The sequence below is a fragment of the Manacus vitellinus genome, unplaced genomic scaffold, assembly GCF_001715985.3.
Source record: "Manacus vitellinus isolate BGI_N305 unplaced genomic scaffold, ASM171598v3 scaffold_27_pilon, whole genome shotgun sequence".
In the NCBI taxonomy this organism is placed as follows: domain Eukaryota; kingdom Metazoa; phylum Chordata; class Aves; order Passeriformes; family Pipridae; genus Manacus; species Manacus vitellinus.
The window spans coordinates 4687200-4699255 of record NW_021940039.1 but is presented as its reverse complement, the minus strand read 5'-3'; the positions used below and the strand labels follow the sequence as shown (position 1 = coordinate 4699255).

General features: G+C 52.5%; 1 protein-coding gene across 1 annotated transcript in view; it reads right to left on the bottom strand.

Moving 5' to 3' along the window:
- Window positions 1-4245: 4245 nt before the first annotated feature.
- RAPGEF1 (Rap guanine nucleotide exchange factor 1) overlaps window positions 4246-12056 on the bottom strand; it is an 83084-nt gene continuing 75273 nt past the window's right edge. Inside the window, exons 17-26 of the mRNA XM_018074298.2 lie at window positions 10547-10631; window positions 8979-9071; window positions 8388-8573; window positions 8148-8232; window positions 7824-7918; window positions 7294-7372; window positions 7048-7149; window positions 6529-6626; window positions 5904-6032; window positions 4246-5327 (exon numbers count right to left, since the gene is read on the bottom strand). Of these exons, the coding sequence (XP_017929787.1) occupies window positions 5177-5327; window positions 5904-6032; window positions 6529-6626; window positions 7048-7149; window positions 7294-7372; window positions 7824-7918; window positions 8148-8232; window positions 8388-8573; window positions 8979-9071; window positions 10547-10631 (1103 nt within the window). The 3' untranslated portion in view covers window positions 4246-5176. The remainder of the gene's footprint in view (window positions 5328-5903; window positions 6033-6528; window positions 6627-7047; window positions 7150-7293; window positions 7373-7823; window positions 7919-8147; window positions 8233-8387; window positions 8574-8978; window positions 9072-10546; window positions 10632-12056) is intronic.

Here is a 12056-nt window from a genome sequence, read left to right as displayed (position 1 = left end):
CGGGTCTCTTCTAACCCCTCCCCTTCTCCCTCTTGCACCAGACCCGGGCTGCGATCAGGCGTGGGGACATAGACCAGGCGTTCTCAGCATCCAGAAAGGCCTGGTGCCTCATCCTCTTCAGCCTCCTCTTCGGGTTGTTTTTCTCCATCACTTGGGTCATCTGCGTCCTGGCAACCCTGTACAGGCATCGGGCACCCTGAGCCCCAGAGCCATGGTTTGTGTGCCAGGAGCTCCTTGCAGCTCACCATGGCCCCAGGGGGCACAGACAGGTGAAGTAGCCACAGCCCCGCTGGGGCTGTCCTGGGAAACAGGTGACCACAAAGTGTTATCTGGGCAGAGGGGCAGCTCTGTCCTTCCTGGCGGGGCGAGGAGTTGCTCCAGAGCCACGTGGGCCTTCGCCCACCCCCTCAGCCCTGCTGAGGAACTCAGACTGAAGTGATGCCAGAGCCAGCTCTGGGCAACGACTCATGTTGGAGCAGTGGCACCATGTACGGGATCAGGCTCTGCTGTGGGATGCTGAATCCCATTACCATGGGCTGTCACTTGGAGCTGCTAAATGTGACTCTGGAGCACAGGGAGCATCTGTAGAACTGGGGCTGGAGACAGAGCTAATGGCTGAGGTGTAACAGGGAGACCCAGGTGTATGGGAAGCCCTCACCAGTCATTAATAATGTGGCAAGATACAAACTCACATATGCAACTTCTCCAGTAATTTTGCACACACATACACAGACACAGACACTGTATCACCACCTCCTTGCTGCTTCAAGGCTGAAATAAAATACAGCTGTAGCCAAAGCTTCTGTTTTCTCTGCACACCAAGGACCTTCCCTCTCCTAAATCTCCCCTTTGCCATGACCTTTGTCCACCACAACATTCACGGTAAGGTCTCCTGTAATCAGTGAAATTGGGGCTTTCCCAAAAGCAGGTGGGTGCCAGGGTTCCAGACCCTCAGGGAGTCCACATGGCCCCGGGCCTGGGGGTGCCCCTCTGAGCTGCTGCAGGGGGGGATGAGCTGCTGACACCCCACAGCCCCCTCCTGCTCTGCCGGGCCCGTGGAATGCGGCCCCGCGGTCGCGCAGGGCTCAGTCAGTGTCTGGGCATTCTCCTCCTGAGCTGGCCCGTGACAATTATTTCCAGAGGAATTTTGAACCCTGTTCAGGACTGAAAATAGTGCAGGAGCAGCTCGGCCGCCCTGGCTGCTGCAGGGGTTATTTAGGGGTTATTTATAGCCCTTGGCCGCCGGCACGCGGCCGCTGCACGGGCTGGGCACGCGCCTGCCAGTGTGGGGTTTGGGGGGCCAAAACCCCTCCAACAGAGGGACCACCAGCACCTGGAGGAAGGTGACAGTAGCAGATGTCCCCTCCCAAGCGTAGGGCTTGTACTGGGGCAAGGCCATCTCAGCAGAGGGAAGGAAGAGGTTTACAGTGGAAAAATAAAGGGAAAAAGAGCCATGGGCAGAGGAAAACCATGAGGGGCACTTGAGAAAACATGAGGCCACACCAGTGCCAGAGGCAGATTCGATTGTCACTTTAATCCACAGACGGTGCATGCACTGTAAACAGGGTCATCAGGCGGGCTCGTTATTGGTGTTTTATTTGTCTTTAATATAAAAGTTACAGATCTGAAATGTTCGGAGGAAGATGCCACCAGGGGGATGGGGTTAGTGGTAAATCTATAATACAACGGAACTGCTTGGGGGGGAGATGCCTCGGAGTGGGGCAGGGGGCTGGTGACTGGGGGCATCGCTTCTCCCCACTCCCTGCCCCACGTGGAGAGGGGACTCAGACTCTTCCCTCTCCCCAAAAAGAGGTGATGGCCTCAAGAACATGCCTGCAAGACATGGGAACTCACTCCTGGCCAGTCTTGCAGAAGCCAGTTCTGGGCTTCTGCTGCCCGGGGGCTGCCCCTGGAGAGGTGGGAGGTCTCTGCTCAGCAAACCTCAAGCTGCTCCAGGCAAGGGGACCCTCCTTTAGGGTCCCTCCAGCCCTGCGAGCCTGGAGTTGGGACACTCTGCTCAGCTGGGGATGACAGCAGAGCAAAGGGGAGAAGAGGGGAGGAAAGCTGGGGAAGGAAAGCTTGTGGGGAGGAAAGCTGAGGGGCTCAGCCCCATCACACTGGATGAGGTGCTGTGGCCACTCAGACCTCCCATCCCCACTCGTGTCACTGGTCACGAGAGTGAAGAGATCAGTGTCTGCCCCTCTGCTGCCCCTCATGAGGATGTTGAAGACCACAATGAGGCCTCCCCTCAGTCTCCTCCAGGCTGAACAGACCAAGTGCCCTCAGCTGCTCCTCATAACACTTCCCCTCCAGACCCTTCACCATCCTCATAGCCTCCTCTGGACACTCTCTAATAGCTTAATGTCTTTTTTTACATTGTGGTGCCCAAAACTACACACAATATCCAAGGTGAGGTCGCCCCAGGGCAGAGCAGAGCGGGACAATCCCCTCCCTGGCCCAGCTGGCGATGCTGGGCCTGATGCCCCCAGGACACAGCTGGCCCTCCTGGCTGCCAGGGCACTGCTGACTCATATTCAACTTGCCATCTGACTCCCCAGTCTATACACACAGCCAGGGTTGCCCCATCCCAGGTGCAGAATGGGACAGTTGCCCTTTGTTGAACTTCCTATGGTTGGTGGTTGCCCATCTCTCTGATTTGTCGAGGTCTCTCTGCAGGGCCTCCCTGCCCTGGAGGGAGTCGACAGCTCCTGGTGTAAGTTTGTAAGGATTCCTTCCAGTCCTGTGTCCAGCTCATTAATGAAGATGTTGAGGAGAACTGTCACCCCAGTCACTATAACTCTGTGCCCAACCTGTGAGCCAATTGCTCCCCTATCACATAACACAGTTATTCAGCTGGATGGAGACAAGCTGCACCCTCCTGTCCCTCTGTGGCATCAAGCCCCAGCCATGACCTCTGCACCCCCAGATGGGGTGGTTCCAGTGCTACCAGCACACACAACACTCCCAGAACAGCCCAGACACAGCCCCCACCGAAGGGGTGCTCGCAGTCACTGGGGCAAAGCCCACACCATCAGCCTTCTCACCACCTCAACATGTTGGGCTTTTAAAAACCCTATTTACAAAGGAAAACACAGGCATTACTTCCTGTGTGGAAGGCTGGGGAGCCTTTGGAGATTGCAAAGCCTTGGCTGGACATAACATGCCCTTAGTGCCATGAAAATAACCCACTTTTGAAGTGATCAGATACTGTGTTTCGGCACAAAAGATTCCTGCTCTTCCTGCTCTGGGGCTGCACAGCACAAACTGTGTTGGACCCCACACTATCCTCTCCCAGAAGATGTCCTCATGGATGGGGGGGGTCTCTCTGTGCTTCAGCACTTGGTCACTGTGTGAGTCCCGTGCCTGAAATCTTCAGGAAAATAACCAAGTGGGGTAAAACCCTGCGAGTGGGGCAGTGTGGCTGTCACTCCCTCCTGGGAGTCAGGCAGAGCTGGCCAAGGCTTTGCAATCTGTTTGGAGAAGGAAGTAAGTGCAGCTCTGATTCAGCCAGAATAAACAGAGGCTTGAGCAGGCACAGAGCTGCTATTGAGAAATAAGTTAAGGATGCTCTGTGAAACTCCTTGTCTGTATTCCTGGAGCTGCTGCCCTAAACCTGCAGGATTTTGTTAGAACCCTGTAAAAACTTGGGACCACAGAGAGCTGAGAAGGGTCTCACAAGGCTGCTGAAACCTGCAGGGCACAGTCGAACCCACAATCCAGCTGTAAACCATCGAAGGAGGATAGAGAGGAGGGATGTGAAATGGCCTGGCTGGGGCTGTTGCTGGGGAGAACACCCTGGGTGGGACACAGAGAGGGGACAGAGGGGCTGAATAAGGCACACTGAACAGATTGGGGTTAACACTGCATGTGTGGGAAATGACGCTGCCCTTTGCTCTTCCACGCTGGGCTGCCACTGCCCTGCTGGCTCTGGCATGGCAGGACTGGGGCTGGGGACCTGCTGGGGCTCCTGCCAAAGCACAGGTCACAAAGCACAGCACCGAGGGCCAGCCCGACAGGGACCCCCGGGAACAAACATTTGGCAACAGTGAGAGGAGAGAGGAGCAGGGTGATAGGATGGGGTGGCTCTGCTGGGAATAGGGCTCCTTCCTGGTTCCCATTTCCAACCCAGAAATGGACCTGCTGCCTCCTTCACCCGGCTCCTGCACCTGCTCCACAGCCCCGAGCCTCCTTTCTTCCAGCACTTGGAATAACGTTGTCACCGGTTGTGAATTTTATACACACTGGTTTGCACTTTTTCTTTTTTTTTTTTTTCCTATAAATTCATCGGTATTCAGACATGCATCAAAAATCCCCAACGGATTCTAAACACTAGTATGTACAGTCCATATACTACAGCATTTCCTGTGCAAAAGCTAAGTACCATCGCTAAGAGACACGGGGCCACGGACAGTGACCCGCAGTACCTGGGTAGTCCGTGTTTCCAGGTTCAGAGGGATTTACCGTTGCTTAAATAACGAGATCTGAGAGGAGGAGGGGGATGTGATGACTGGAGATGGCGGGTCCCTGCCCACGTTTTCAGTGCCTCTTCCGTATCTACGACCGGTGCCTTCCTCCCACGAAGAAGGCGCCAGAGATCTGGGGCGAACCAAGACCCCTGTAAACACAAGCAGCTCTCTGAAAGCAGAGCTCCTCTGGCAGGCAGCAGGAACACTTCCACCCTCATCTCCTATGGATGAACACGTTTGGAGGTGGCATTGCAGGGGAGACTCAAACCCTTGGCTTCCACGGCTGCTCCTGCCCGACGTCGCTCCAGAGACAAGTCTGTGGGTGCTGAGCTCTTGCTGACCTTCCTTCGTGGACGAAAACAGAAGCCGGGCTATTCCCGGATGGAATGGGCCAGCAAACCAACACGCTGGCGCAGGACTCTCCTTCCACACAGCTCTCTCCCCAGGTTTAAAGCTGGTTCATGGCACAGAGGGACGGGAGGAGAAGGAGGGCGAGTGCAGCGAGCACCGGCCGATCTCTGCCCTCGGTGGCGGCCGCGCTGTCACCTCTGGCCGGCTGCGAGCGCCCGGCATTCCCACCCCCAGGGATGGCTGCCAGCTGGGAGGGAGGGTGTGTCATCCAGTGACAGGTACAAACATTGAACTCCAGTCTCATAGCTGCCCTCGGCGCCTCTGTGGAGCAATTCTCCTCGCTCGCACCACCCCTCCTCCTAGGTCTTCTCTTCTCGATCTGTTTTCCGCCTCGTGATGTTCCGAGGTTTGATTTTGAGGGACAGTTCCCACAAGGCCTCCTCAGCCAGGTGGTCGCTGAAGTCGTTGAAGAATGACACTATGTCGTCGTTTCTTTTGATGTCATAATGTCTGGAAAACCACAGAGGAGGGTTAAACAAGGGGTTACCTGAGGACCTCTCTCAATTTTGGCCACCTCTGCCCTGCTCTAACACATCCAGCACTGTGGTCTGTGCCCAGTACTCATGACAAGGTGTGACACCAGAAAGAGGAAAACCCATCATGCCTGTTGCTGAATTGGGAGGGAAAAAAGGACCCTATCGCACAGAAATCAGCAGTTAGGTGTGCTGCCTCTGCTGCAAGACAGCACTGAAGAAAACCCTCTGTGTCCTAGAGAACAGAGGAACCAGCAATGGCAAAACCTGGAGGAAAAACTCATCTTAAAGAGAGGAGTGTGAAAACTTTGCACAGGATCTCAAAACTAACATCAGAAAAATGTCTTCACAACTTTTATCTAGAGACCTAGAGAGGGAAGGAGAACTGCAACCAGAGCCCTGTCATTCCCAGCTCTCCTTACATCTCCATCATGATGCTTTGACTTTAGACTCCCTTCCCCTTGCATAGGGGCTCCCAGTCATCATCCCCACACACCCCAATCCCCACCTGGTGCCCCACAGACAGCTCTGACCCCCCTGTTGCTGCACTTACACTTGCTGGAAGCACCTCATGCTGTCCAGGATGTTGAACTGCTGCCAGCGCTTGGAAAAATTCACTTTGCTGTCAATGTAATCAGGGTTTCCCAGATGAACAAAGGTCAGATCCTGCAGAATCAAGCCTCTGAAAGAGAGAAAGGGACAGCAGGCCAGGGAGTAGGTAAACAGGTACAGAGGTTAGTCACACAGGGGCAGGGTGGCCAGCAAAAAGGCAGCCCAATGCAATCCAACAGCCTCCCACTGCCACCATCATGGCAACCTTATCCAGAGGGAATTGTTTCCCCAGCAGCAGATCCAATGGTGTTCAGGTGCAAGCACCCACCATGCACAGCTGGGAGGCCTCTGAGGGGAGGCACTCATGGCACACTAAGGGTGCTGAGGTTGCTCTTTCACCCTTCATGGAAAGAAGGGCCAGGCTGGAAGAAGCTTCTTTACAAACTGGTATTTGCCACCCTGCCTTCCTGTGCTCCCAGACAAATCGCTCCGGAGAGGGCCCATGGGCTGATGTGGCACAGTGCTGTCTTACCCCAGATGTCTGGCAAAAGGCAAGTGCTGAGCTCAGCAGAAGCTGCTGAGAAGGAACCATTTAAATGTGCAGAGGAAAGGAACTGCCCACTCACAGGTAGGGGATGCAGGGGGGCTCCACATCGGCCAGAGCCGCTCGGTAGGCGCGGAAGGACGAGGAGCTGTCGATCAGGGTGCAGTACTCAGCCAGGCCCTGCCAGGACACAAATCCCACGGTGACACGGCTGCTGCAAACCCATTTTCTTTGTCATCTCTCCCCAGAGAGCTATGCAGGCCAGAGAGTTAATGCTGTCCTGGAAACACCTCTAAGTGATTTACTCAGCCTGACCCCGACTGTGCATACGCAGAGCCTCACTGCCTTCAGCCTCAGCAAGCCTTGGTTTGCAGAGAGGAGGAGGCTGTTCTCCCCTGTGACTGTGCTGGCACTTCTGCAGCTGTCAGGATGCCCAGCCATGCTGCAGGCTTCCAGCACTGTGGCATTACACCCACTGGAGAGCAGTTACCCACCATCCCTCCACCCTGGGACATTGCTGAGCTATTGAAACCACCCAGCTGTTTCACACATATCCACAGTTATCCTTCCCCCAAAGATGACAGCCCTGACTGCTCCTCACCTCTGAGGTTTGCTTCTGCCACTCCAGCCTTCTGATGGGGGCAGAATCCAGTGCAGAAAGAATGGCCAGATAGGAATTAAAATTATTCAGCTTTCGTAAGTGCTGTGAAAAGGGAGAATATTCCAGTTACTCAAGAGATCTCAAAAGCCTTCTAAGCATCAAACAGCTCTAATAACCAGAAGGTCCCACCACCCTGCTCCTTTAAGGAGCAGTGTTTGTGATTCACAGGGAAGTTGAAGCTGGTACCTTCATAATCTTTATAAATTTAAGGAGCAGCCTCTCTCGGTCCTGGGCTTTCTCTTGTAGCATAATTATTGACCGGACCCTGGAAGAACAGACAGAAAAAAAAAAAGATAAACCCACTTAAGCAGATCTCAGATTCCTTCTTGTTTCATTAAAAAAAATCTGATCACTGATAAGGATGGACCAACAATACTAAAAACCTCCAACTTAAATGGAGCACTCTAATCCACAACAGAAACAGGATAATTTTACACAGTGCATTTATTTTCAAGGGGAATATTTGTTTGAAGGGCTCAGTGATACTGACAATTAATTCCTTCAGGTTACAGGAGGAAACCTCCACAACATTCCTGATTTTCTTTCTCATGTACTCTGAGGTTTTTGATGAGTGTTCTGCATCTATTTCCTGTCCAAAAATATGTGTTATTCCACTGGTAACAAAGGAACTCAAGTCAGCAAGGAATATTTGGAATATTTGCAAGGCATTGGATGTTAAGCACAGTTCAGTGGCATGGTTGTTTTAAGCTCCTTACCAGTAGGACATGTTATTAAAGTGCTCTGTGAACTGTGTCAGGTTGGGGCTCTTCTCTTCATTTTGTTCCTTTGCCCAAAGCAAAACTTCTGGGATCTGCCAAGGAAGAAGAGGAGAGGGGTGGTAAAATACCACACATTAAAATGGGATTTCTGCCTCAGCATTCCCAGTCGCAGTGTATGTTCACAGCCACTTGCTGACACGAGGTCAGCTGTGTCCTACAACCCAACAGGTGTCCTGGAGAGCTGGCAGGGAACACCAGAGGTTGTAGGGGCTGCACGTTCCAATCTCTCCCACCACCCTTTCCCCATCCTCATGTCTGTACCTCGATTTTATAGAAGAGTTCAGCATCCAGGAGGGTCAGCTGCTCGGCTATTTCATGACTGTGGAAATCATGCAGTGTCCCTGGCCTGTGGAAAACAAGGATGAAGTAAAAAGGCTCAGAAAATGTGACCCGTTTTCTTCTCTTTCTTGTATTTTGGGCTGAGAAAACTTTTGTGTCCACAGGAAAGGGATTCCCTGGCTCTCAAAGGACTGAGATATGGTTACATGCATCTTCCCTCACCTGGCTGCCACCCCTCGGGCTGCAAGAGGTTTGATGGAATTGGCATAGCTCAGCATTTTCTTCTGATCCACTTTATCAAGGATATTCTTGCGTAACACCCTGGCAAGGCTCAGCTCCCCATTGCAGACCAGCCGGAAGACCAGGTCCATCAGCAGCTTGAGAATTTCCTCTGTCAACTCCACTAAGCTGAGAGAAAGATGGAAAACCCAGGGAAGGCATCAGAGCTACGAGACTGAGCTACAGTTTGTACCTCTACCGCATCTCGTCACTCTTTTCTACAAGCAGAATTGGGTGACTGAAATTCCTCCTCTTCCCAGCTCTTCCCTTCCCAGAGATTCCCTTTTTACTGGTTATTTTAAATCACTGACCCAGTTAGGACACACCAAGAACCTGCTCTTCCAACTGGAGGGTTCAGCAGTGCAAGTATCTCACTGCTCAGGTCAGGGATTTCAGCTGTCAGACTTAACAGGGTTTAAAAACCCCACCTTCCAAAAAAACCACATCTTCCTAAAAACCACATCTTTCCACCTACCAGACTTCTGTATGTTACTGACCCCACATCTCCCATCCAAAACAAAGAAAGCAACTCACCACAGCTCATCCACCACTCGCACCAGCACGAAGAAGGTGTTCTTACTGACTCGCTTCTTAAACGTGTCCGGGAAGTGGCAAAACTTCTCATACGTTGGTTGTAAATTAAAGAATCAACTCAGTGTGGTCAGACCAGCATCAGTGCAATCACCAGCTGCCCCAAGGAATCACAGAATCATTGGATGGTTTGGGATGGAAGGGACCTTAAAGATCACCCAGTTCCACCCCCCTGCCATGGGCAGGGACACCTTCCACTAGCCCAGGTTGCTCAGAGCTCCATTCAGTTTGGCCTTGAACACTTCCAGGGATGAGGCACCTACATTAGAACAGCACACTATTCTGTCTTGATGGAAACTGGTGTTCCATTTCCAGGAGATGAGGGACACTGATATGGCTCTAATTAAGATGGCATTAAGCTGACACCAGCTGCAGGGGCATGAGGAGCCACTTACACCTCATAGAATTGATGCTGGAAGAGCAGGTGTACCTTGAAATTGTTCTCTCTAAGGTGGAATTTAATGAGCAGCACTCCTCTGCAGGGATCTCCCCCACCGCTCTGTGACATCTGGTTTCAACAGATCCCAGATGTCACCTCTACCTTCCTCGTTGCCCAATTTGCTGCAAGGAGAACGGTGACAGGGGAGACAGCACAGGTTGAAAAAGCTTCTGCCAGGTGGAGAAAGGGAAAAGGAAGAAGGTTATCAGTAAGTCAGGGGCCTGCAGCACTGCCCCAGACAGTGCTGTCACCGACTGGGAGCTGTGCTGAGTCCTTGGTGAGCCGATCCCAGCTGGAGCTCAGGGAGCAGTGGCTCTGCTGCAGATGGCAGTGATGAGCCACAAAGCAGGACACGGTGACGTCAGGCTCCCTCTGACGTGGGTGCACAGCACCAAGGCCCACGAGGCTTTCACACTGCCCAGACCCAGACACTGACCCGCTCAGCTGGCAGGGAATGGAGCCATGGGAATGGAGCCAAGGGGAAGGAATGGCAGGCAGGGTGCTCAAGAAGCCTTCTCCATCTTCTGCTAGAAATGCTAATGCTCACCCTGCACATCAGGGCCCTGCTTTGTTACCAGTTACAAGCTCAGTTCAGAACTGGGGGGCCAAGAGCCCAGCATTTCCAATGCTGAGTTTATTGTAGTAAAATAGAGAAAAGGCCTTGATGGTTTAGTCATCTCCAGTATTAAACTACACCTGCCCATAATCCCCACAGCCCCTCTGGAAGGCAGAAGGTGCCCTGATACCCACTTTAGAAAACAAGATGTCCAAAACAAACGATAATTACCCAGTGATGTACAGAAAACCTCAACTGCTCCTCTCCCCTGACAGGACCCTCAGAAGACAACTCTCCGGTCCGTTATCCACCCTGCCTGGACCTGCCCTGCTGCAATTCCCATTGCAGAATGTGGAGGTGAAGGAATTCCTGCCTGGGACACCTCCAGGGCCAGCACATCACTGATCACACTGTCAGCAGGCTTCTGACCAAACAGTTTGCCATCAGCTCCCTCCACAATGACTGCCCAGCTCTGATTCCTGGTGGGAGTGAACTGCCACTCATGCAAAAGGATATCTGTACTGCAGCTTCTTGATGAGCTCTTCAGGGGTAATAAATGTCCTGTATGTAGTCAGAAAGGCTTCACAGTACAGCACCAGATCTAGGGAGAGAGACATGGACACATTTTGGTATGAATGGACTTTCCAGAACTGCTGTGCTGTTGGTCCTTACCAGCAGATGGACCCTGTAACACAAGAGCAGCAGCGACCCTGCCCTGTCCCCACTGCCCCGGCCCTGGCTCCCATTTGCAGCATTTGAGCTCAGGGCTTTGTTTATTCCACCACAAAAGGGGTCATTGAAAAACACCTGCTTGTGGGACAGGAACTATCAGTAGTGGGTCAAGAAAAACCATGGTTTAGACCTTGGGCATACTTTACAGAGAAGATCTGATGGTGAGAGGTGGCTGCCTGTTGTGTCTCAGCCTCTCTCAGGCAGCACAGAGCCCTGTCACGGTCACTCTGCCCCCTGATGAGGAACACACGTGTTTCAACATGATGCTCTGGTGCTGCAGATCTTCTGTCCTTACTGCATTCCAGGAAATCTGTCCCAGAACAGTGTAAATATAAGATTATTTTCAGCCAAAAGAAGAGTAAATTGCACTGCAAAAACTGACACTACCATGGCCACGACCCTGCCACAACACAGATGCTGATGTGGGGTGAGTTAGTTTGTGTTAATTCATCAGCAGGATGGGGGTGCTGCAGGGCCCAGAATCACAAAAGGCTTTGGGCTTTGCCATGGGCACAAAGGATGGAACTTGAAAAAGCAGGGATTGCAAATGGGAAAGCAGATTTCAGGTCAGGACTGTAGAACTCTCCTGGGCAATGCCTGGTCACTGTGGACAGCAGTGACCAATGGGAGCATTAACCCCAGTACAAACCAGCAGCAGGATGTGCAGTGGGATGGCACCCTGCCCCTGCCAGGAGCACCGTGGGCAGACTGGGAGAAAAAGCTCCTGCTGGGCCTGCCCAGGCTCGGCTGTGCATGCAGAGCTTGTTCCAGCCAGGACAGGGATCACCCCACACCCACGTGCTGTAACATCCATCCATTGCCGTGGAGGGTGGGAAGGGGCAGGGCACAGTGGGGTAGCTGTGCCTCTCTACCTGCAATGTTTTCCTTGGCAGGAACCTCGTGGCAATGCTGCTTCCTCCTGCTCTTAAATCAGAGACTGCTGCTGCCTTTTGGTTACAGACAATCAGACATAAGCTCTAAAGCCAGAAGCTGGGTGGTCATGTCAGGGGTGAGCCCCAGGCCTCGTCCAGCTGTAATCCTGCACTCACAGCAAGTGTGTGTGGCTGTGAGCACTTAACTGACCACGGATTTTATTCCTAAAGACCAAAAGTCTCTCGTTATCCTTTATTCCATTTAGCTCTTTTAGAAAACTCAAACGGACAAGAAGCATCATGCAACAGGGCGTGGAGTTACATTTATTCTGGGTTCCCATCTGCCCAAAAGGCAACGTGAGGTAATACAGCTGGTCTGCTCTGGCACTTGAAGCTGCCAAGAAATTCATCTTTAAAGGAAA